General features: G+C 42.2%; 2 protein-coding genes across 3 annotated transcripts in view; both read left to right on the forward strand.

Moving 5' to 3' along the window:
* On the forward strand, positions 1-25,652 carry ZFP2 (ZFP2 zinc finger protein). 2 transcript variants are annotated; one of them, XM_036450255.2, is made up of 3 exons: positions 1-120; positions 5,944-6,036; positions 22,763-25,652. In XM_036450255.2, the coding sequence occupies exons 1-3, from the start codon at positions 42-44 to the stop codon at positions 24,226-24,228; spliced, it is 1,638 nt and encodes a 545-aa protein (XP_036306148.2). In that variant the 5' UTR covers positions 1-41; the 3' UTR covers positions 24,229-25,652. The 2 variants fall into 2 exon arrangements, with proteins under 2 accessions (XP_036306148.2, XP_036306147.1); XM_036450254.2 differs by lacking the exons at positions 1-120; positions 5,944-6,036 and adding an exon at positions 14,267-14,372.
* The window catches only part of ZNF454 (zinc finger protein 454), a 44,744-nt gene continuing 24,965 nt past the window's right edge, over positions 5,994-25,772 (forward strand). Inside the window, exons 1-2 of the mRNA XM_045585952.1 lie at positions 5,994-6,036; positions 22,763-22,852. The gene's annotated coding sequence lies outside the window, so the exon portion shown is untranslated. The remainder of the gene's footprint in view (positions 6,037-22,762; positions 22,853-25,772) is intronic.

Raw genomic sequence — 25,772 nt, forward strand, 5'->3', positions numbered from 1 at the left:
GCCGCGTCTGGCCGGGTGGCGGGCGCCGGGCGGCGGCCCGGATGGGACGAGCTCTGGCCGCCGGGCGAAGGGAGGTCGGCGCGGACGGGCCCCTGCGCAGCGCCGGGCCGCTGGTTCCAGGTGCGCCCCATTGCGCCCCGGGAGCCGGGCCGGGGGTGGGGGGCTCCCGCCGAGGTCCCCGCACGCGGTCCTTCCCCTCCTGTGTCAGGAGCGGCCGCGGTCCGAGGGCCAGTGCGGGTCCCCGGCTGCGCCCTCCCGCCGCGGGCTCTCCCCGGGACCCGCTCGGCAGCCGGGGGATGCTGGCCTCCGGCGGGGCGCCGGCTCCAGCCTTTGCCCTTTGTGTAAACCGCACTCAGTGCGCGCCCTCTGAGTTCCGTTCGGCTTGGCCTCTCCGGGACCCATTTCTTCCTAAGAACGGGCGTCAACCCTGTGCAGGTTCTTTACCTCAGAGAATCCCCTTCTCTTTCTTTTTTATGTAAGCATTAAAAAAAAAAATCTTACAAAGAAAAAAAATGTTCACATCCAGAAAACTCCGAGGAGCAAAAGGGAAAAATTATTTGCAAATTGTCAAAATCTGCACGTCGACGTATATATGTGTTTGAACATCGAAACTCTTTGTTCTTAAAGCTATGGCTATTAATATCATTTTCTCCATGAGTTGTGAAATACATTTGGTATGGGATTTAAAGTGTACAGATCTTAAGCTCCATGGTTTATGTATTTGTTGTCCATGTATGTACCCCTCAATCAACATGGAGAATACATTTTAAAAGAAGTTAATATTGAGAGCATTACTTATAGCAGTTTTTAAAAATAGCTAAGCTGTCATTTTAATGAGTGAGGAAAAGCATGTCTGTGCCATACTGAATTCCTTCTTTAGGCTTTTCTGGTATTAGGTTTTGTTTTGTTTCAGGATTATAAACAACACGGGTCACCTTGTTACATATATCTTTGCATTCTTGTCTCATTCTATAAATCCCTTAAAGTGAAATTTCTGGGGCTTTATAATATATACTAGTGACCCAGTGCACAAAATTCATGCACACTAAAAGGGGATTTATTAGAGGAAATAATTTAATATTGCTATTTTCCCTTTCTCTATAATAGAAGTGTCAGAGATGAAAGAAAATTAGTAAAATGTATATGAAAACCTTCCTCCTGTCAAGAGTCTGGGGCGCACCACGGGACCCAGAGTCAAGTCCCCTCCCACCCACAAGCGCCTCAAAATCACGTGAGACCCAGACCTGGCCGGCCCCTGCCCCCATTGGGCTAGATCCAGACCTGGCCAGTCCTACCCTTGTCAAGCCCTGCCAGGCAGAGGATGTAGCCTCAGGTCCCCTGGCCCCGTGCCAGGATGGGGGGCATGGCCTGAAGTTCCTCAGCCCAAACTGGGGTGCGCCTGGAGGTCCCCTGTCAAGCCCTGCGGGGATGGGGGAGGGCGTAGCCTAAGGTCTGTTCTGATTGCTCTTTAAGGCTCCTTATGGTAACGGCTTCAGCTGTGGGTGCAGCCATCTTTGTGATGGAATGATGGTCAATTAGCATATCCCTTCTTTATTAGATAGGGTATGTATTGATATATATTTTAATTGATTTTAGAGATGAAGGGAGAAGGAGAGAAAGATGGAAACATCAATGATGAGAGAATCATTGATCAGCTGCCTCTTGCGTGCCCCACACCGGGATGGAGCCTGCAGCCCAGAAATGTGCCCTGACCCGGAATCAAACTGTGACCTCCTGGTTCATGGGTCTACATTCAACCACTGAGGCACACTGGCTGGGGTTTTTGTTACCTCTTATCTTATTTTTTCCAGGAAAGTAGCAGTTTTAAGAATTTGCAATGCAGTTGAGCGAGACTGATCCACCCCAAACCTGGTTATTACTTAACTGTTCTCTAACTTTCTGAGAGGTGCAAATGATAGGTTTGTTTAAGTTTGCATTTTGAATATTAATAACTATTTTATGCAATTTGCTTTTTGTCTTAAAATTTTCTATCAGATGCACGGGTGTTTCCTTACTGTGCACAAATGTCATATTTTCATGTGGTCAGACAAGAATACCTTCTCTTCATATTTGGGGTTATGGCATCATTAGGCCTCATAGTCCTTTATCATCACAAAAATGCTCACCTGCATTTCCTTCTAGTTCTTTAGTTGCATTTTATGTGTAAACTTTTATTCTTTTCCAAACATTAAGCTCTTATTCCGAATTATTGAATAATTCATCCTTTCTTCACTGACCTGAATTTCACTTCTTTCTTTCTTTCCCTTCCTTCCTTTCCTTCTTTCTTCCTTTCCTTTCCTTCCTTCCTTCCTTTCTTTCTTTCTTTCTTTCTTTCTTTCTTTCTTTCTTTCTTTCTTTCTTTCTTTCTTTCTTTCTTTCCTTCCTTCCTTCCTTCCTTCCTTCCTTCCTTCCTTCCTTCCTTCCTTCCTTCCTTCCTTCTTTCTTTTTAAAAAAATATATTTTATTGATGTTTTACAGAGAGGAAGAGAGAGGGATAGAGAGTCAGAAAGATCGATGAGAGAGAATCATTGATCAGCCGCCTCCTGCACACCCCCTACTGGGGATGTGCTTACAACCAAGGTACATGCCCTTGACCGGAACCGAACCCAGGACCTCTCAGTCTGCAGGCCGACGCTCTATCCACTGAGCCAAACCGGTTTCGGCTGAATTTCACTTTTTTCTTATCTTGACTTCTCATATATAATTTTTTTCCTGAACTGTTTGTGTTAGGATTTTTTGTTCCATTGACTCTTTCCCCCCATGTATTCTAATAATAGAGGAATATGCAAATTGTCCAGGACACTGTCACAGTAACAACTGAACAGCAGGGGTGTTAGTGAGGGATGACCAAATGACTGAACAGCAGGGTGTGTGGGGCAACCAGACAGGCAGGGAGGCAGTTGGAAATGACCAGGCCGGCAGGGGGGCAGTGAGGGGCAACTAGGCTGGCAGGGGGGGCAGTGAGGGGCAACCAGGCTGGTAGGAGGGCAGTTGGGGGTGACAAGGCCAGCAGGTGGGGGAAGTTAGGGGTGACCAGGCTGGCAGATGGGTGGCAGTTAGGGGTGATCAGGTTGGCAGGCAGAGGTGGTTAGGGGTAATCAGGCAGGCAGGCAGGTGAGGAGTTAGGAGCCAGTGGTCCCAGGTTGTGAGAGAGCTGCTGATTGCTGGTTTAGGCCCAATCCTGAGGGGTCCCAGATTGGAGAGGGTGCAGGCTGGGCTGAGGGGACCCTACAAGGTTCACAATTTCATGCGCTGGGTCTCTAGTTACATTATAATATCCAGGAGAACAGAGAGATTTTCCGTTTTGTTTGCAACTGTATTCACTCCTCTCTCCTTTCACACGTACATAGACACAGGAATAGTGCCTGGTCAACAATATATCTGGTGAATGAGTGATTCTGACATTCAGTAACATTATGTTCTACTAGGGGCCCAGTGCACGAATTTGTGAACCTTGAAAGGAACTGTGGGTTGTGAGGCTGCGGTGGGTACTGGGGCCAGTCTCGGACCATCCTCCGCACCTCTGTCTGACCCCTGCCGTGGCCCCTGGTCCCCTGTCTGCTGGCAGCCCTGCTCCTGCTGCTGTCGCTCCCATGCCCTGATTGTACCTGTTGATGGCATGGATCAGTTGGGGTTGGCTCCAGCAGTGGGTGCGAGTGGTAGCTACTGCCCCGATTGCCCCTCAGGATATCTTCACCCCCCCCCCCCCTGCTCCTGAGGGGCGATCAGGGCCAGCAGCTGCCTCTCGCACCCACTGCCGGCACCAGCTCCACTAGAATCTGCAGCTAGCTCCAGAGCCACTGCTTGCACCCATTGCCAGCACCCAGCATCAGTCCTAATCACTCAGCACTGTCAGCAGGTGCCAGCGGAGGTTGCTGGCCCTCATCACCCCTGAGAGCTTCTCCACTCCCCTTGCTTCTGAGGGGCAATTGGACAGTAGCCACCACTCGCACCTGCTGACAGTGCTGAGTGATCAAGGCCAGCGCTGGGCTCCGGCTCTGGCACCGGAAGCAGGTGTGAGCGCCTGGCAGGTCTGTGGCATGCGGGAGTAAAGAATTTTCAGTAACCGCCAGCAGCTTGCCCGATGACAGTGACCAGAGCCCTGTCTTGGTCTGATGCCCCCGCTCACCTGCTGCACCAGCCCACAGCGGCCTATGCTTGCCATTTTCCGTGCTTTGCTGCCAATGTCAGCCATGTTCAGTGCATGCCCCCTGGTGGTCAGTGCACATCATAGTGACCATTCTGCCGTTCGGTCTATTTGCATATTAGGGTTTTATATATATAAACTAGAGGCCCAGTGCACGGATTTGTGCACAGGTGGGGTCCGGCCAGACCAGGCAGGGCCTGTTGGGAGGAGATGGTGGGAGGTTGGCCAGCCGGCCTGCCCTGATCGGGCCTATCGGTACCAGTGACTGGGGGAAGGGGCTGTGGGTGATTGGCCAGCAGGCCCTGACCCTGATTGAGGTCGGGGTGCTGATGGGGGGACCAGCAGTCTGGGGAGGGGCCATGGGGTGGTTGGCTGGCTGGCCCTGCCCCTGATCAGGGTGGGAGGGCCAATAGAGGGTGGGGCTGGGCAGAGGAAGGGGCTGCAGGAGGTTGGCTGGCCAGCTCTGCCCCCTATTGGGGTGGGAGGGCAATCAGGGGTGGGGTTGGCCAGGGGGAGGGGCTGCGGGCCAGTCAGGGTGGTGGGGGCCCATTGGGGGCATGGCTAGCCAGGGGGAGGGGCTGTAGGAGATTGGCTGGCCAGCCGAGCCCCTATTGGGGTGAGGGGAGAGGTGCAATCAGGGGTGGGCTGGCTGGGGGAAGGGGCTATGGGCCTATTGTGGAGTGGGCTGATGGGGGCAGGACTGGTGGGGGGTGGAGGGGAAAGAGAAGGGTGTTTGGCTGGCAGCCTGCTCTTGATCGGGGTGGGAGAGTCCATTCAGGGCAGGCTGACGGGAGGAGCTGCGAAATTTGCCGGCCTGTCCCACCCAGATCTGGCTGGTTCACAGGCCACGGTGGTTGTCAGAGCCACTGGTCGTTAGGGTCGTTATGGCATTATGGTCGCTGGCTTTTTATCTACCCTGTTTCCCCGAAAGTAAGACAGAGTCTTATATTAATTTTTGCTCCCAAAGATGCGCTAGGTCTTAGGTCTTATTTTTAGGGGATGTCTTATTTTTCCATGAAGAAGAATATGGTACACATTTATTGTTAAATGAAAATAAAGGAAATTTATTACCTGTATATGGTACGGTAGTACAGTCGTTGTCAACACAAACCAGACAAACTGTGAATCCTACAGTATCAAGAATTTACTCATTTATTCAGTGACAATCATGTCATCATCTTCTGGAACATCATCATAACAATCCAATTCCTGAATTTCCTTGCGAATTTCTTGTGATTCCATTTCTTTCAGAATCAGTGGACCAAATCTCTCATGTTTAGCCTAGGGGGGCCTTATTTTCGGGGGGATGCCTTATATTTCACTCAGAAGGAAACCTGTAAGTAGGTCTTATTTTCGGAGGATGTCTTATTTTCAGGGAAACACGGTATATAGATTATCATAGCTTCATAGTATCTGGTGGGCAAGGTTTTGCTCATCATCATTTTCTTTCAGAAATTTCCTGGCTGTTGCTATACAACACAGTTAACTTAAAAAAAAATCTTTTTCATAATTAGTTTTAAAATATTGTTAGTTTGGTGTAATTTGATTGGGAATGTGTTAACTTTATAAATTGATTTAAAAGAAGTGACAAATTTTGTGTCATCCTATACAGGAATATGGTATGTCTCTCACTGTTCATCTTCATATATAAGGCAAATAAACTTAGCAAAATAAACAATAATAATCATAGTTTCATGTAAATCATGCGTACACGTTGTATTTGCTTTATCTATAGGTATTTTATTTCTTGTTGTTGTGGAAGTCTACTTTCTCATGGCTTCTTTTCCTGCCATCAGCTCTGCCTCCTCTCCCCACCCATCTCCTAGGAAGGACCCCACAGAAGGAAGGAGAAGGCAGTGGATGCTGGTCGTCTACCATTGGGAGCTCAGGTGAGGCTTTTCAACCTCAAACCTCTCTTTTACCCCTTATTCCTATACTGTACATGGGTTTCACTGCAGAGGACAGGGCTACCGAGATCTCTGAATGTTGGATATTTTGCAGAAAGCTATCTTCAGTTTCCCTCAGCTCTGTTCACAGCTGTCCCTTCCTCATTCAGCCTGCCTATTGAGCTCTTGGTGCTGTTCAAGAGTAAGTGCTTACAGGGCTACAGACTCTCAGGGAACATAAAAAGTCACATCTCTTCAAGATACAATCACTGTGATTGTACATGAATCTGATAATAAGAATGAGTATTGCTGAACCGGTTTGGCTCAGTGGATAGAGTGTCGGCCTGTGGACTGAAGGGCCCCAGGTTCGATTCCCCTCAAGGACATGTACCTTGGTCGTGGGCACATCCCCAGTGGAGGGTGTGCAAGAGGCAGCTGATCAATGATTCTCTCTCATTGATGTTTCTAACTCTTTATCCCTCTCCCTTCCTCTCTGTAAAAAATCAATAAAATATATTACAAAAAAGAAAAAAAAAATGAGTATGGTTAGGTGCCCAGATTGTCAGTGTTCTAAGATCTGGAGAAGGAGAAGATCAGTGTGGCAGCCGGAGAAGGAGAGTTGGATAGGGATAATGGGAGAGGATTTGCTGTAATGGAGACAGAATGTCCCAAGTTTAAGTCCTGACTTGACCATTTAATAGCTGTGTTGTCTTGGGTAGGTGACTTGATTTCCCTGAAGCATCAGCTCCTCGTGGTCATGATAGAAATAATAGCATTAAGCAAGTGTTTGCCACACACTTGACTTTGGTAGCAGTTTCACACAGCTTATTCCATTGAATAATACCTGTTTCATAGGTTTGTTGAAAGTTCAGATGAAATAATGTAAAAAAGAAGTGCCCAACATGGTTCCTGAGGTATTGAAGGCACGAGGTAAGTGTAGGCACGCTCTGCACCATTCCAACCCAGGGCTAGGTATTTACTAGTGGAGTTTAGAGGTAGAACAGAAGGTAGCATTGACTGGTAGTGAGGAGTCACAAAGTTTGGGATTAAATGCCAGGAGTGAGGAGTTTGTGTGTTGGTGAGGGGGTTGGCATGGGGGTGGAGGAGGAGTCACAGAAGTTTTGATAAGGGAGTTGGCATAAGAATTTTTCTAGGGCCAAAACCAGTTTGGCTCAGTGATAGAGCATGGGACTGTGGACTGAAAGGTCCCAGGTTCGATTCCGGTCAAGGGCATGTACCTTGGTTGCAGGCATATCCCTGGTAGGGGGTGTGCAGGAGGCAGCTGGTCGATGGTTCTCTCTCATCGATGTTTTTAGCTCTCTATTCCTCTCCCTTCCTCTTTGTAAAAAAATCAATAAAATATATTAAAAAAAAAAAAAAGAATTTTTCTAGGAAGAACCAGTGTCCATTAGCTAGAGGAAATCATGGGACAAAAACAGTGAATGAGGAGCCTTGGTTTTTTCTGCACTGATTGCTTTAAAATGGAACATTTGCCCTGGCTTAGATCATCGGCCTGCTCACTGGAGGGTCGTGGGTTCAGTTCCCAGTCAAGAGAACGTACCTGGGTTGTAGTTTCGATTCCTGCCCCTAGTTGGGGAGCATGTGGGAGGCAACCAATCAGTGTGTCTCACATCGTGTTTCTCTCCATTCTCCCCCCTCCCTTCCACTCTCTCTGAAAAAAATCAATGGAAAAAATATCATCACTCCTTTAGTGAGGTTTAAAAGTAAAATCAATAAAATCAATAAAATCAATAAAATAAGTAAAATAAGTAAAATAAATAAAATAAAATAAATAAAATAAATAAAATAAAATGGAAGCTGCTAGTTTTTACTAGAACATGGAGTTGTTGCTTCTCTGGAAAAGGATATAAGACATTGGGGTGGGGCCAAAGGGGGGCCCCTGACCGGTTTGGCTCAGTGGATAGAGCATCGGCCTGCAGACTGAAAGGTCCTGGGTTCAATTCTGGTCAAGGGCATGTACCTTGGTTGCGGGCACATCCCCAGTAGAAGGTGTGCTGGAGGCAGCTGATCAATGTTTCTCTCTCATTGATGTTTCTAACTCTCTATCCCTCTCCCTTCCTCTCTATAAAAAAATCAACAAAATATATATATTAAAAAATAGACAGCTGGGGGACTTGGCTCAAGAAGCACCTAAGTTTTGTTTATATCACTCCAACACACAAGATGGCTGCCCCCATGTGATCAAAGATCCTGTTCTTATGTGGGCACAAGATGGTCACCACAAGATGGCCAGCAGGGGAGGGCAGTTGGGAGGTGCCAGGCCTGCAAGGGAGGGCAGTTGAGAAGGACCAGGTCTGCAAGGGAGGGCAGTTGGAGGCGATCAACCCTTCAGGGGAAGGCAGTTAGGGGTGACCAGGCTGGCAGAGGGAAGTTGGGGGCAAACAGGCTGGCAGGGGAGCAGTTAGACATCAATCAGGCTGGCATGGGAGTGGTTAGGGGGTGATCAGGCTGGCAGGCAGAAGCAGTTAGGGGCAATCAGGAAAGCAGGCAGGCCAGCAGTTGGGAGCCAGTGGTCCTGGATTGTGAGATCGGGATGTCTGACTGCCCGGTGGGATCGGGTCTAAACGGGCAGTTGAACATCCCTCGAGGAGTGCCAGGTTGGAGAGGGTGCAGGCTGGGCTGAGGGACACCCCCCCTATCCCACGCACAAATTTCTGCACTGGGCCTCTAGTGACTTATATTTGCCTATAAGTTTATATCTTCTTTTTCTGAATATAAATATTGGGCATATAATTGTAAAAAATTTTCTGAGGAAAAAAAAAAAATTCTGAAGCTATAATGTATACTCCCAAGTCTCAAACCCTCAAAAATAACTCTGGATGTAATTTTTCTTCCTCACATCTTTTGCCAATTTTAATATTGGGGGTTGTTTATATGTAAAAAAAGCCTTTCCTGAAATGTGAATATTAGTCCTTTGCCATAAGTTGCCAATACTGTTCCCTGTCATTTTTCTTTTAAATTCGTTTATAACATCTTCTGTTACAAATAAGTTTTGAAGTTTTATTCAGTTAATTTTCCTTTTTCTTTGTTTGGCTTTGGAATCATGCTGTGAAAAGCTTTCTGCATATATTTATATGTAATCATCCAAGATTACATATAAATATATTTCTACTTTTTCTATTTGTTTTTTCATTTTAAGTTTAAATCCTGGCTATCTGGAATTTACTTATTCTACATTATGTAGGGTTGCAATCTAACCTCATTTAATATGGTGAGGTGAGGCAGGTATAATTTATATATATTGGGGCCATCGGGGCCATCTCGCCCAGTCTTAGGGGGAGGGACTGTGGGAGGTTGTCCAGCCAGGGGGAGGGACTGTAGGAGGTTGGCTGTGGGAGCACACTTACCACCAGGGGGCAGCTCCTGCGTTAAGTGTCTGCCCCCTGGCAGTCAGTCTGAGTCATAGGGACCAATCAACTGGTCGTTTGGTCAACTGGTTGTAATGGTCGCTTAGGCTTTTATATATAGATAGGTAGATAGATAACCTATTCAGATATAATTTTATTATCATCCATCTATTCATTAAATAGATATTTTAGCACCTACCTGTCATATGCTAAGCCATGTTTCGAATGCTGGGAAGATAACATTGAATGAGCCAGGCAAAGTTCCTCTCTTCTAGATCTTATCTTCTGGAAAGGGGGGCAGCAAGAAGAAGAGACATTACTGAAGCCATTGCTAAGGTGTGCTGGCCACACAGCAGGTTGGTATAGTAACACGGAAGGATGGAGACTGGTTAGCCAGACATAGCCGGAGTGGCACCACAGTTTCTGCTGTAGTTTCTGCTGTAGTGCCACAGACATTCTGTTTATTTAGAATTTATTTTGTTATTTCACAAAACAAATCCCCCTAATTTTTCTTTTCAGAACTTTGGTTACTGTATTGTTCTAATACATTTATCCTTATGGTTGAATTTTAATAACGGTCAAGGTTTATTAACTTGATCAAGTTCTAAAGGTAACAATTAAAAAGAAAAATATGCAATTTTGATTTGCATTTCATTAAATCTATATTAATTTAAGGAAGACTACCATATTTACAATGTTTATTTTTCCTATTGAGTAAAAAATTATCCTTCATGTTATTCAGATCTTTCATTATGACTTCTGTTGACTTTGATCATGAGGATCTTGAATATTCCTATTAAGTGTATTTTGCCATGTTTCATTTTTTTGTTGCTATTGTGATTTAACCATGAATGGGATGTTGTAGAAAGAAAAATGATTGCTAAGAATTCTATCTGAAGACATTTTGCTGTTGTGGTGCCTCAAATGTCACCACGATCGTATCGTCTCTATAAATCACACTTGCATCATTTAACGTATCCCTATTTGTTTCACTTGCACTTTTCAAAGAATAACTGTGTTTTTAGGTTACATGAATGACATAAGCCCAGGAAGCTGCTTTTTTCCAACACCAGGAGCACCCTGTGCTTCATGCTGGGGGAAAGGGCCAGACTAAGTGGACAAGAGGAAAAAGGAAACAAAAACACATCTTCATGGATTAACAAGAAATACATTTTATGAACAATAAAGGATTAACAATATATTATATATATTTTGTGAACGATACTGTTTTACTTTAAGCTTTTAAAATGCCTTTCTGTGCTTAACTAGATCAGTGCTTCCTGAGCCTATGGCCAGCACAGGAACCCACAGGACATTTCATGATAAGAGACAAGCTTTGGGGCACGCTGAGGGGTCTGCAATAAGGGGATGAGAGACTAGGGAGGTGGGAAGACCATGTAGTTCATTTGAGTCTGAATTTGGGTTTTCAATTTTTTCCCAATATATTCAGCTAGGAAGTCAATTTATTGAAAAAAGTGGATTAATTTTTGGAAAGAGAATGCCATATCTTCCCTCACAAACTAGGAATTCCTATTTTGTTTCCATATATATTCTAACTTATGTGATATTTCTGTGTTCTCCCTGCTTGCTTTTTATTTGCAATTGCCTGCCAGCTCTTTTTTTTTTTTTTAAAATATATTTTTATTGATTTTTTACAGAGAGGAAGAGAGAGGGATAGAGAGTTAGAAACATCGATGAGAGAGAATCATTGATCAGCCGCCTCCTGCACACCCCCTACTGGGGATGTGCCTTCAACCAAGGTACATGCCCTTGACCGGAATCGAACCCGGGACCTTTCAGTCTGCAGGCCGACGCTCTATCCACCGGTTTCGGCGCCTGCCAGCTCTTGTCTCCCCTCCTCCCTGCTTTTATTTTAATTTCTTGTTTGTTTTTTAGATCTATCTCTTATATGTACCATCTAATTGGATTGTCAACCAATTTTAGAGTTTTTTACTTTTAATAGAGAAAATCCATTTATGTATCAGGTTTCTTTCTGGTTATTTAATGTTTATGATTTTTATGCTTTCTGGTTTCCTTTTGTTAATGATAGGTTTAGGCTATAATAAAGAATACAGTGTTTATTTGAGCAAAGGAGGGATTGCAATCCAGGGCACAGATTCAGTCAGCAACACAAACTGTGCTTCAAAGGGAGCGAGGGAAGGCAGGGTTTGTGAAGGGCAGAGCCCGCAGAGTCGCTCTCAGTAAAGCTTTGAGCTGATGAAGGGTGTTGGCAAGGCCAGTGGCATTGTCAGGCCCCTCCGATCAATGGCTGGGTTCCTTTCAGGGTGAAGCATGCATCCAGGATGTTTGTTGTTTACCCTTCAGCTGTGTGCAGCAACAGGTCAGCAACTTAACAGTAGTTCCAAGATTTTCCATGAGCCGTGTCTAGGCCTCCAAAACCATTTTAGGTGACAATCTTAGCCATGCTTATTCCATTTTATTTTCTTCATGTCACCTTCTTCTCCTTTCTTTACATTTGTTGAACTGATTTGACTTTTCTTGGCTCCTTCTTCCCTTCCATAAAGTGGAAATAGAATGTATTTATATCCTAGTAGCTACCTTTAGCCGATAATGTTTGTGATTTTTAACTTTTTTTGTTGTTATTTTGATATATTGTTTAAATAAGTATTAGGAAAAAATAATGAGATAGAAAGAAAGATAATGAACTTTGTGCCTCAGTACTGGCACCGTTTCTGAAGTTCACAACAAGTAGAATGGGAAATGCACAAATTTCTTGGAATTGGTTTCATTCTATATCTGGTCTCTTTAGTCGTTTCTCCCCACTAAATTTATCCCTTTTGTCCTTAAATGAAAACCTTTACTATAAAAAAAAACCTTAAAAAAAACAACAAAAAACAACCTTTTCTATTACTTTATTTACATTACCTATTCCTTACTTTCTATACAGTCTTATTAATCTACTTTTTCTCAAAAAAGTTTAATTTCACCTAGTTGCTTCTGATTTCTTATCTTCCATTTATTATTTTGTTGACTGCAAGGTGACTCCTGCCTTTACCATTCTGCTGGAATTAACCTAATTTTCCAATTAGCAGCTCCCTTTTCAGTCATCATTCTGTTTGACCCACTCCAGCTTCTGAGAGTGCTGAGCACTCCCTTCTCCTTGAAACTTTTTTCCCCCAGCTGTCAATCCTGAATCTCCATCCATCTTCCTTTCTGACTTGCTCTCCCTCTTGTCTCCTGGGGTTCTAGTGTTCTTTTCTTGGCCTTCTCATCTTACAATACTGGGAGTTGGGTAGCCTTGTATGCAAGCCTTGTGTGATCTTGGAGAGGTTATTTAACCTTTTGATCAGATTTCTCATCTACAAAATGATGATTCAGTTAGTGTTTCCTCCTTGTGTTAGTCAGGATTCTCCAGAGAAACAGAACCAGAAAGATCTACATGAATATACAGAAGGAGATTGGGGAGCTGGCTCACGCAGTGATGGAGGCTGAAGCGTTCCGAGGAGCTGCCTTCAGGTTCAGGAAAGCCACTCCAAACCTGGAGGCCGGAAGTCTCACAAACCAGGAACACCGATGTCTGCAGCAGGAGCAGGTGGCTGTCTGCACCCTCGCAAAGAGCAGATTCACCCTTCCCTGCCTTTTTGTTCTATTCTGGCTCTCAGCAGCCTGATGATGCCCACCCTCACTGGTGAGGGCTGATCTTTACTCAGTCTACCCACTCAAATCCGAGCTCCCTCATTGAAACACCACAGTTATCAGGGCATGCCTTAGCCGCATCAAGTTGACATAAAATTCACCACCACACTTGGTAAACAGATACTGAATGCTTACAGCGTTTTATTTCCTAGACCAGTGGTCGGCAAACAGCGGCTCGAAAGCCACATGCGGCTCTTTGGCCACTTCTTCCAAATAGACTCGCCCAGGCCGTGAACCGACTTCTCCACATGGGCCACGAAGTTTCAATCGCACTGTACATGCGCGCCCGCACGTGGTATTTTGCGGAAGAGCCACACTCAAGGGGCCAACGAGCCACGTGTAGCTCTCGAGCCGAGGTTTGCCGACCACTGTCCTAGACTAAGGGCTTCAGAAAAGGCTGAAATAGGCAAATGCATCTGAAATGCCAATAAGGTCAAGCTGGATGTATTGGTTCTCACAGTTTAGATGTGTCCCGTTTGCACTTGCTTGTCTCCCAGTAAAGGATCTCCACCTGTATTGCAAGGCCTGTAATTCCGTGTGCTGCCTTGGCAACGTGGAGCCTCGCAGGGCTGCAGAGACCTACTGTGAGTTCCCTGCTCTTGCTGAATATGCCCCCACCAGCTGGAAAGGCTCCCTGCTCAGCTAATCCCCTTGTCAGCCCATCGGTTACACCCTTCCCAGGTCTCAACCCCCTGGATTTCACCTCTTTACTAATCCACGGAATTGTTCAAATAAACCAAAGATCACCCACCCTCTTGTCATTGCACAGTCTGCCTCCCACAGCTCCTGCTAGTTCTCGGCTCCCGAGTGTCGTGTAGGGTCCTCTCCCAGGGCCAGGTACGGTGTGTTGGGTCATCTTGTGCTATTTGGGGTGGGAATCCCTCCTTCACCAGCGGGGTGGGTAGGAGGCAATCAGAACAGCGGTAATCCAGAGTAGACTTCATTACTGTCCCCATTGTTCCCTTGTGCTCTGCTCCTTGTCCTTATATGCCAGAGCGCTTTCTGTATTATACTTACTTCTGATTATGTCATAGTAATGTTGTAGATGCTTAGTTTCTTTTGGGGGATGACACATTTTTTTCTCACAAAGGTCTCTTTATCTTGTCCCTTCTAAGGTTGCTTGTTTTTCCACTCTCCTCAGTGGGTTTTATTGGCGTAATCTTTGTGGAGCAAGAATTTATAGTTTCAGGAATCAGTGACACTCTAGGATGTGTCTGGATTTCACATGGGAAGAACGGATTCATCTAGATTTTGCTCCAGGGAAGTTGTGTAGGAACATGATGCTAGAGAACTACAGGAACTTGGTCTCACTGGGTAAGGACTTCCCCTTGTTACTTACCTTTCCCCATGTATTGATATCTTGTACCACCTCTGGAATCCATGAATTTGAACTTGAAATCCTAGATATTTTATGGCATTGTTTTAGGGTAATTGCTTGGTGTCCTGTCTTTCCGTGGGAAAGATCTTATCTGCAGAGAATTGGAAGATGGAAAACTACAGAAGCCCCCTATTCCTTTGTTTAAGAAGCCCTGAAGGGGAAGGGAAAAGGACTTGTGCTCCAAGTAGCTTTTATACTTTAGTTCAGTACCCACGTTTAATGTCTTTCCGCTGAGCAGGGAATCAGATTTCCAAACCAAATGTGTCTTCATAGCTTAAACGAGAAGGACTGAGCCTGATGCCAAAAGAACTTCCAAGGTGTATCTCTGCAGGTAAAGTGTCAGGACTTGTTAAATGAGTGTACCACCTGGGCAAGGAGTCACTTCAGAAATCACTGGGTCTCTTGGGAGCATGCCCCTTTGATGTATGTTTTCTAGATGCCTCTCCTCCTCTCCAGAGTCGCATGTCCTCGCCTTGGTGACACACTGCGTAGAGTAAATGAGTTGCGTTGTCGGGATGTACAGAACATGCAATAAATGTTAGCAGTTGTTTCCTCTTCTTTGAACCCTTGCTTTTTTCTCTCCTTATTCTCTTTACTCTCTGACATTGGCCTTTTTTTTTATTTATTTTTTTAGCCATAACCTATATCTACATCTTCCTTTCCTTTATTTCCTTAAACATTTGTCAGCTTTTTAAAAGGTAACGTTTCTTGTCCTTTGCATTGTTTTATAGTCTTCATTTAAAAACAAATGGAAATGACTTCAGCTGTGTTACTAGTAGCCTTACATTTCCATATGTCCTTTCTCATTTCTAAGTTTGTAATCTGCATCGACTGACTATTCAGTCCCATTCTCCTCTGAAAACAATGATTTTTAATCTTTATTATCTGGTTTCTAATCCATGTCACAATTGAAATTTCTTTTTTAGATACTATTAGTGACTTTTCTATGAAAAAATGTTTTATACCTTTACTAGAGGCCCAGTGCAGGAAAATTGTGCATGGGTGTGGTCCCTGGGCCTGGCTGGCGATTGAAGCATGAATGTCTGGCATGGAAGGGCAGGTCCCAGCTGACCATTGGGCCCTGGGAAACACCTGGGCCCCTGCTCGCACCCACCATGGCCTGGTGCAGCCCACTCACTTGCTCCCCCTGTAGTCCCACTCTCATTGGGGCCTATTGGGGCCAGCAGCACCTCCACTGCCAATGTTCCACGTTGCCCGCTGGTGGTCAGAGCACATCATAGTGAGTGGTTGAACTCCCAGTTTCCCAGTCGAACTTCCAGTCGAACAATCACCCTTGGGGACAATTTGCATATTAAACTTTTATTATATAGGATATTTCTCTGCTCAGTGTGAAAGTGTTGCTCATACACTTTTTTTTTTCTAAGATGTATTTTATTAATTTTCTACAGAGAAGAAGGGAGAGGGATAGAGAGTTAGAAACATCGATGAGAAAGAAACATCGATCAGCTGCCTCCTGCACACTCCCCACTGGGGATGTGCCTGCAATAAGGTACATGTCCTTGATCGGAATCAAACCGGGGACCCTTCAGTCCACAGGCTGATGACGCTCTGTCCACTGAGAGAAAAGTAAAGGGCGAGTGCAATAGTGCCAAGAAGGTAAGAGTGGTCTGTGGTCCAGGGGAGAGCATTTCTGGTGTGAGGGAAACGAACTGTGGATTGGAATGTAAACAAAGATTTAAGTATCGATATAAACTGTCATTTCAACAAGGTTAACTTTGAGGAAAAAGAAGAAAGGGCAAGAACTGAAAGAACTCAGAGATAGAGTGCCTCAATTTGGTTTTTACCAAGGAAGAACATTGAATGAATTTACAAGAGCAGATATATCTGTTAGAAAGGAGAAACTAAAAGTGGAGGGAAAGCATGGAGCCTCGAAAACATGATGATGTGCAAACTCCAAATCTTCTTTGCAGGTTTTCCTCAATGTTGCTGCCAGTAAGCTACCATTTAGTCTCATTGTCATGACCAAAATTAAGACAAGAAAGCATCGCTTGAGTGCTGTGCTTAGCTCTTCCCTTATAGTTATGACTAAAATGTGCTCATCAAAACAATCCTATGGGATTGGTATCGTTAGCCCCTTTCATAGAGGGAGAATAAACTCAGAGGTGAAATGACAGAATTTAAACAGAGGGTTTTTTTTTTTTTTTTTAATTTGTTTTTGTCTTGGAGTTTAACACTAATTCTAAAAAAAAAATAAAATAAAAATCAGTATTTTCTTGCCTTGCTGTGACTTCTTGTTTTCTAGTATATTTAGTGAAAATAAAACTTCTGTATTCTGGCCTAATATTCTTTTAAAAAAAAAAATATATTTTTTTATTTATTTCAGAGAAAGGAAAGGCGAGGGAGAGAGAGAGGAACATCAATGATGAGAATTAATAATTGATTGACTACCTTTTGCATTCTTGCCCCTTCACTTACCCTTCCCCACCCCCTCCAGGATTGAGTCTGCAACCTGGGCATGTGCCCTGACTGGGAGTTGAACTGTGAACCTCCTGGTTCATAGATTGATGCTCAACCACTGAGTCACACTGGCTGGGCCTGGTCTAATATCTTCTTAGATGATTGTTTTCTGTTTCTATGCTAAAGGTTTCATGTGTACAATTGTTGAATGCTTTGTTAGGTTTTACTATTTTATTGAAGCTGAGTAGAAAACGTAAATTTAGAAGTGCTGTGTCTGGAAACAGTATTATCACTAATAAACTTGTTGAAACGAACATTAGTAACATGGAAAGCAGTGGATTTTTAGTCTTTAATTAGTTGTCAGTTTTGAAGGAAACAAATTAAGAACATGTGTAAAATATTAGAAATATATTACCAAAGATTATGCTTAAAAATAAGGTACAGTTAGAGATTATATAACATTTAAAGCTCTCAGGAGATATCGTTAAACCTGAAAAATCTATTGTTTGTGTTTCATACATGATTTTATATCATTCTCAGAGATGTTCTGGGTGACTACCTGTGTATAAGCACAGCACTGTGTGTAAATATATGTGTATTACCCCCCCCTCCCCCCCACACACAGAATTTATATACTGTTTCAGAGTTCCTATTTATATCTACTAACTTCATGCTAATATAAGCCTCAGTAATGTTTGGTACAGACACTGTCTTTGCTTCCATTAGTAAGAAAGCTGATGTAAAAGACTATAATAAATATAGGAGTATCCAAAAGTTTGGTCATCCTTACACAGGCAGCCCAATCTTGCCTCAGGGCATCAGCGTGGGCAATTCCTTCAGTCTGGGGTGCTATCCCTTCAGTAGGACTGTTAATCCTCCTTGTTAGTCACCAAAGTCTTTTTTTCTTTTAATATTTATTTATTTATTTATTTATTTATTTATTTATTTATTTATATTTACTTTTTATTTCAGAGAGGAAGGGAGAGGGAGAGAGAGATAGAAACTTCAATGAGAGAGAATCATTGATTAGCTGCCTTCTGCACGCCCCCTACTGGGGATTGGGCCCACAACCTGGGTATGTGCCCTTAACCAGAATTGAACCCAGGACTCTTCAGTCTGCAGGGTTATGCCCTATCCACTGAGCCAAATCAGCAAGGGCATCCCCAAAGCCTTCACTTCAGTCACTCAGTCACTTTTTTAGTGAAACCTTTCTTGAAGGTGTTATTTAAAATTACAAACCTTTTCCCTCATTATATTCCTACTAGGGGCCTGGTGCACAGATTTGTGCAGCGGTGCGGTCCCTCGGCCTAGCATGTGCCCTCCTGCAATCCAGGACCCAGGGATGTAGAGAGTTGGATTCAGCCTGATCTCCACAATCCAGGCTGAGGGACCCCACTGGTGCAAGCTAAACTCTCAATCAGAACATCTGCTCCCTGCTCCCAGTGTGTGCGACTGGTCAAATGGTTGAACAAACGGACACTTAGCATATTAGGCTTTTATTACATAGGACTGGAAGCCCAGTGCATAAAATTTGTGCACAGGTAGGATCCCTAGCGGCTGCTAGCTGCCAGCTGGGTCCTCCCTCCCTTCCCTTGGCTGCCTGCTGCACCCACCAGCCAGGGCCTTCTTCCCTTCCTCTGGCTGGCCCTGCCCCCACCGCCTGGTTGAACTTCCAGAAGAACTAAGAACTCTGGTCAAGGGGCCAATTTGCATACTATACTTTTATTATATAGGGTTTCAATTTTATGGCTTTTATCTATAAGGCATACCACTTAAATACTAAGTATTATATTTGTTTATTATGGTTTTTGGTGTTGAATCAGTATTGGGTGTTGGATATTATCAAATAATTTTTTAAGCATCAAACTGTTGATCATGTGTCCTTTTTTTCATGACCTCATATGATATTAATAGATTCCTAAGAGTGAACTTTCTGGAATTCCTGGAAAAAGCCTTTGTATAAATTGCATATTTCATGTAATATTTATTGAATGCTTTAGAAATACTGTAATTACTGAATCTGTCAGATTTAAGAATGTGTTTCTTTATAAATGTATAGAGTACTGGCCAAGTTGAATTCTTGAGTCACATCAGCCAGTATTTAAAAATTTTGTAGATAATCGATTTTTTTTAGGGAGCAAGTCTTCAGAATAAATAAATAATTATAAGTACTTATTTAATTGGCTTTTAGAGAGAGAAACATCGATGTAAGAGAAACATTGTTCAGCTGCTTCCTACAACCTGCCCTGACCAGGAATCAAACTGGCAACTCTTTGGTCAAGGGACAACGCCCAACCAACTAAGCCCCAATGGCCAGGGCCAGGAATACTTTTAAATTAAATATTCAAATTCCATAGAGATAAAATGAATCTGTTAAGTTTTCTGCAATACATAATGATTTAAAAACTTTAATTTAGTATTTTCTAAAATAGTATTTTGTTTTTATGTACAGAAGAATATGTAAAATATATATTAACAAAACTGACATACTCTGCTAATATAAATACTATAAATATTAACTAACTTTTGTTCTTACATCAACACTGTGAGAAATAGGGACCATTTAACAGGTGAGAAAAAGAATACAGACACGTTAAGTAACCTGCCCAAGGTCGCACATCTAACTGTGGTGGAGTTCAAATTTGAGCCAGGTAGTAGGACTCCAGAGTTGTTGTTTTAGCTATTATGCCATACTGCATCTTTTTATAGGTAATAATGATAAAGATTTAATGAATAATAAAGCAAACACCTAAGTACTAAAACCTAGAGTCAGAAACAGGAAATTATTGGTATCCTCACCATGATTTGTGTATTCCTCATTCACACTCTTAACCTCTCTGAGACATATCACTATTCTCACCTTTGTGATAATTCTCTTCCCTTTTCTTTAAGTATTGCCATCCATAAATGAACCTATAAAAAGCATATTTAGTTTTAATTTGTTTTTAAACTTTAACTAGACTCTTGCTAGATATTTTTCTGTGACTTTATTCATTCATATTGATATATATAGCTATAGTTTATTAATTTTAACTAGTCTTAATTTAGGCTGCTGTAACAGAGTACTATACAGGTAGCTTAAAAGTCAAATAACCATTTCTCACTGTTCCAGAGACTGTTAAGTCTGAGATCAGAATGCCAGTGTGGTTGGGTTGTTGGTGAGGGCCCTCATCCTGGTTCAGAGACAACTCCTTCCTGCTGTGTCCTCACATGCTAGAGAATGGAGAGACAGGATGCAAGCTCTTTCATCTCTTCTTATGAGGGCTCTACTCCCATCACCCTTCGGCCCTCATGATCTATGATCTCCCCAAAATTCCACCTAATATAATACCATTGAGAATTTAGCTTCAACATAGGAATTTTGGGGAGACACAAACATTCACTGTTGTCAATTATTCCATTGTATATATATTTGACAAATTAGTTATTCTATTATTGATACTTGTGTTGCTTCCATTTTTTAAAATTATTTATTTATTTATTTATTTATTTGTTTATTTATTTATTGCTGTTGAGCACTGCTACTTTTAAAATTATGAATGATATACCTTTGTAAGTTAAATTTACCTGGGTGTGAATAGTGGAATTGCTAAACCATTCATTCAGGTGTCCACTTCTTATGTGCCTATTCATGTCTTGCCAGTTTTTCTAGTGGGTTTAGTGTTCCATAGATATTGTTTTCCAAGTCTAGGTTCTAGTTCTTTGTGGGTTATTGTTATATATCTTTTGCCAGTATGCAACTTTTAAAAAACTTTTCTTTATGATGTCTTTGGGATGGCTGGAAGCATGTAATTATTCTTCCAATATTTGTTCTCTGTTTTGATTTTTATACATTTTTCTTCTCATTGTTTACATTATTTAAAAAAATACATATTTTTTATTGATTTTTTTATAGAGAGGAAGAGAGAGGGATAGAGAGTTAGAAACATTAATGAGAGAGAAACATCAATCAGCTGCCTCTTATACACCTCTCACTGGGGATGTGCCCGCAAACAAGGTACATGCCCTTTACCGGAATCGAACCCAGGACCTTTCAGTCCACAGGCCGACACTTTATCCATTGAGACAAACCAGTTTTGGCTGTTTACATTATTTTAAAAATTTATTTTCTTAACTCTCTACAGTTTCTAAACTTGGTATCTTCTGTGCATCATTTATCTTTGAATGGAGGTAGTTCTATCTGGACTTTGTCTAACAGGATGAAACCCCATTTTGTCCTTATGTTGTGCCTGGGTGGCACTTTAAATGTTCTCAAAGAATTGTAGTTGGGTAGCTAGATATGATAGTGAGGTGGGGCAAGTGGTCATTTCTAATTCATGTGTTGCCTGTTCATACTTTATTGGATAGGTCCTCACTGTGGTTACTTGGTGGTGTGTTTTAGAGGTGGATTCCACTAGGATTTCCACTTTTTATCTTTTATGTAAGCAGGTCAAGTTGTAAGGAGGAAGTCCAGAAAATGCATAACCCTTGCTTCACAGTAAAGCCTCCTGCTCACATGCCAAACTTTGTCTGTTGCTTCAGTATTTATCTCTGCTCTGTAGACTCTGATCAAGCTGACAGATTCTCAGATTATAGTTACCTGTTCCCTGCCTCTCATTGCCCCTAGGCCATTTTGTCTGGAATAAGACATGGGATCAGAAAATAAAGCCTGAGTGGTCCTTCTTTCAGCTCCTTCTGAAGCAGTTCAACAGATTCTTCCTTGCCTGCCTCCCTGAATCTCCAACCCCCCCCCATCTCATATATATATATATATTTTTTTTAATTGATTTTTTACAGAGAAGAAGGGAGAGGGATAGAGAGTTAGAAACATCGATGAGAGAGAGACATCGATCAGCTGCCTCCTGCACACCCCCTACTGGGGATGTGCCCGCAACCAAGGTACATGCCCTTGACTGGAATCGAACTCGTGACCTTTAGTCTGCAGGCCGATGCTCTATTCACTGAGCCAAACTGGTTTTGGCCTCCATCTCATCTATAAGGAATGAGTATTTAGGAAAGTGTAGGGCCCTTTAGGACTTTGTTAACCTTTGTGAGAAAATTACAACCTGCTTGAAATTTGTGTGGTAGGGGAAGCTTTTATATTGTGTTATCCTCCCTTAAAGAGTTTGAGTTTCAAATATGTTCCAGACAAGTATGTTTTTAAAGATGAGGTTATATACATTATCTTTATCAGATTATTTTTATCCTCACTTTATAGCAGGCGTCTTCAAACTACGGCCCGCGGGCCACATGCGGCCCGCAGAGGAGTCTGATCCGGCCCGCCAGGTTTTTTGGGCAGTGAGCTCAGCCGAGGTGTTACAGTAGGAATTAGTAGTTCATATAGTCCGGCCCTCCAGCTCTCTGAGGGACCGTGATCTGGCCCCCACTTTAAAAAGTTTGAGGACGCCTGCTTTATAGCTATGAAAACTCAGATTGGAGAAACAAGTAACTAGTTAAGATGGTAAGTGTTGAACCTGGTTGTCTGATTTCAGGGTTGACAGTCTTCATTGTGTCACTCTATGATATTTTTGAAGATTTAGTATTAGAATTATAGATAGGAAGAAATGGCTGGTAAGAACAGTAGTACAAAATGGCAGGGCTTTCTGATCTTTCTCTTGCATTCCTAGGTCTTCTGTATATTTTCTGTTAGTTCCATAATTATTTAGCCTTGTCTAGTGGTCAGTTACTTCAATATCTATCCCTTCTGCATAACCTCACTCTTTTCTCTTCTTGCTCTGTTTCTAGTTCCCTTATTTGTGGACTGGTTCACTGTTTTTTTCTTTCCAATTCTTTTCCTAATTGTAGGGACATCTTTAAAAGCTTTCCAAATGTGCATGTATTCTCAATTTTATTCTCATTCCCACTTTATACAGTTTTCAGTCTCCCAACACAGAAACCAATGTGCATTTGAATTTTTTATTTTTTACAGACTGGGAGGCAAGACTTGAAACCAAAGAGTCAACTCCAGAGTCCATCATTACTGAAGATTTATCCTATTGGGTAATAATGGAAAAGGAAGGTCTCTGGCATTCTTCTTTAAGGGAAACCTGGGAATCTGATAATTGGTTAGAGGGCCAACAGAAAAACCAGGATATACATCTGGGTCAAGTGGCAGTTACCCATAAGGAAACCCTCATTGAGAGGAGAGTATGTAGAGGTAATGAATTTGAAAGATGTTCCAATCAGGGTTCAGTCATTGATATACAACAAAGTACTATGGGAAAAAGGCCCTGTTATCAGAATTCACATGGGAAAGATAAACCAAGTTCTGAATTAATTAAGATTCAAAGAATGTTTGTAGGGAAGAAAATCTATGAATGTAATGAATGCAGGAAAGCCTTCAGCCAGAGCTCATCCCTTCTTAAACACCAGAGGATTCATACTGGGGAGAAGCCCTATAAGTGCAATGTATGTGGGAAGCACTTCACTGAACGCTCCTCTCTTACTGTACATCAAAGAATTCATACTGGAGAGAAACCTTACAAATGTAATGAATGTGGCAAAACCTTCAGTCAAAGCATGAACCTTACTGTTCATCAAAGAACTCATACTGGAGAAAAACCCTACCAATGTAAAGAGTGTGGAAAAGCTTTCCGAAAGAATTCATCCCTTATTCAACATGAAAGGATCCATACTGGTGAGAAACCCTACAAATGTAATGAATGTGGGAAAGCATTTACTCAAAGTATGAATCTCACAGTGCATCAAAGAACTCATACAGGAGAAAAGCCTTATGAATGTAATGAATGTGGGAAGTCTTTCAGTCAAAGTATGCACCTTATTGTACACCAGAGAAGTCATACTGGAGAGAAACCCTATGAGTGTAGTGAATGTGGAAAAGCCTTCAGTAAGAGCTCAACTCTTACCCTGCACCAACGAAATCACACTGGAGAAAAACCCTACAAATGTAACAAATGTGGGAAATCCTTTAGCCAAAGTACATACCTTATAGAACATCAGAGACTTCATTCTGGAGTAAAACCTTTTGAATGTAATCAGTGTGGAAAAGCTTTCAGTAAGAATTCATCTCTTACTCAACATAGGAGGATTCATACCGGAGAGAAGCCTTACGAGTGTATCGTATGTGGGAAGCATTTTACTGGACGATCATCCCTTACTGTACATCGGGTTATTCACACTGGAGAGAAACCTTATGAGTGCAATGAATGTGGAAAGGCCTTCAGCCAGAGTGCATATCTTATTGAGCATCAAAGAATTCATACTGGTGAGAAACCCTATGAATGTGATCAGTGTGGTAAAGCCTTCATTAAGAATTCATCCCTTGTAGTGCATCAGAGAACTCATACAGGAGAGAAACCCTATCGGTGTAGTGAATGTGGGAAAGCCTTCAGTCGGAGTACAAATCTTACACGGCATCAGAGAACTCATACATGAGGAAAGTTTTCACTGTGCTCATCGTGATGAACTCTTCAGTGATAATTAGATCTGTCGTGTCATGTAGGAACCAATAAATGTAATGATTTTAGGAATCTTTTAGGTGAGGTACATTATACCATATCAGATGATACAGACCATTGCAGAGGAACCATACAAAAGTGGAAAATCTTGATTGAATTAGAAAGAAAAACTTTGTATCTGGAGGCTTAAGTTGCTGATATTCTAAACAACGAGGATTCATGCTGAAGATAAGTTCTGTTGTATCATACTGCAGATTCTTCTTTGGATGTCAGAGATTTCACATTGGAGAGAATATATGAGAGTGCTTAACTGGACACCCCAAAGACCTGGTATGTACTCTGATCTGTCACTAACTTGGACAAGTCACCTACTTTCACCAGGTCACAGTGCCCATATTTGGTAAATGATGGATTTTGGATTTAGAAGATCTCCAGGATCTCTTTAAGTTCTATAAAGCAACAAACCTATAGATATAATGAATATTGTGACATCCTTAATCTTTTACCATGTTATGTATGTTATTAGATGCTACTATTTTACAGTCTGGTTTCCCTGGATGTTGTAAGTTAAAATTCTCTCTCTACCAAATCTTGTTATTTTCCCATGCCTACCCCCTTCTCCTTGCATTATTTTCTCCCCTAAACATTGGCTGGTTGCAAACAGGTGATGGAATAATTGTACAAATCTTAATGCAATAGTATACTGTGTCGAGTCCTCAATTAACAGTCATTAAATTGTTAAATACACTAGTTCGAAAGTAACATAACTTAGAGTGTTTTCCTAGGACTCAAATACATATCTTTGTATCATATTGACAATCGAGTGGAAAGGAAGATAGGCTGAACACTAATAGAAATAAAAATCTGACATTAATAAAACCTTTGTAATTCAAACATATGCAAAACAGACATGGAGACTTTATAGACCTATAGTAAAGACAATTTTATTTATTTCACACATTTAATACGTGATATAAACATGTGTTAGAGAATAAAAATATGATATAGTCTTGTTTTCCAACGTTTAAACTGAGAAAGTGACAGTGAGATGGGAAAAGAAGAATTCATGCAAAAATGACACAGGATCTAGATAATGTGTTAACTGATTAAATGTGAGTGCTTGAATTTTTTATTTGGATGTATCGGAATGCCATAACTAAAAATATAAAGTTGACCAATTTTGTGGGGCAATGATCAGTTAGTTTGGGGATATTTTGGTGAGTATGTGGATATCCAAGTGAAAATTCGTAATAGACTATACACTAAGTAGTAGGGCATCGCTTAGAGGGTTCTCTAGGAGTATAATATTATAGTTCCCCAAACCCTAATTCATGGTATTGCTTTTCACAGTTTGTTACCCACAGTCAACCTTGAATCCAAAAATATTAAATGGAAAATTCCAACAGAACCCCCACAATTCATGTTTTAAATTGCACACCATTCTGAGATGCTTGCTGAATTCCCATGCCACCTCACTTCATTGTGATCTCATTACATAGCCACTGTATCTTGTCACATCAT

The sequence above is a fragment of the Pipistrellus kuhlii genome, unplaced genomic scaffold, assembly GCF_014108245.1.
Source record: "Pipistrellus kuhlii isolate mPipKuh1 unplaced genomic scaffold, mPipKuh1.p scaffold_m20_p_21, whole genome shotgun sequence".
NCBI classification, from domain to species: Eukaryota; Metazoa; Chordata; class Mammalia; order Chiroptera; family Vespertilionidae; genus Pipistrellus; species Pipistrellus kuhlii.

What these genes read in the sequence shown, in the direction of transcription:
- ZFP2 (XM_036450255.2), top strand. Translation starts at nt 42, where the DNA reads ATGGGACGAGCTCTGGCCGCCGGGCGAAGGGAGGTCGGCGCGGACGGG. An exon ending in CGCCGGGCCGCTGGTTCCAG is followed by an intron (nt 121 to 5,943) that starts GTGCGCCCCATT and finishes TCCTGCCATCAG; the next exon opens with CTCTGCCTCCTCTCCCCACC. An exon ending in GTCTACCATTGGGAGCTCAG is followed by an intron (nt 6,037 to 22,762) that starts GTGAGGCTTTTC and finishes TATTTTTTACAG; the next exon opens with ACTGGGAGGCAAGACTTGAA.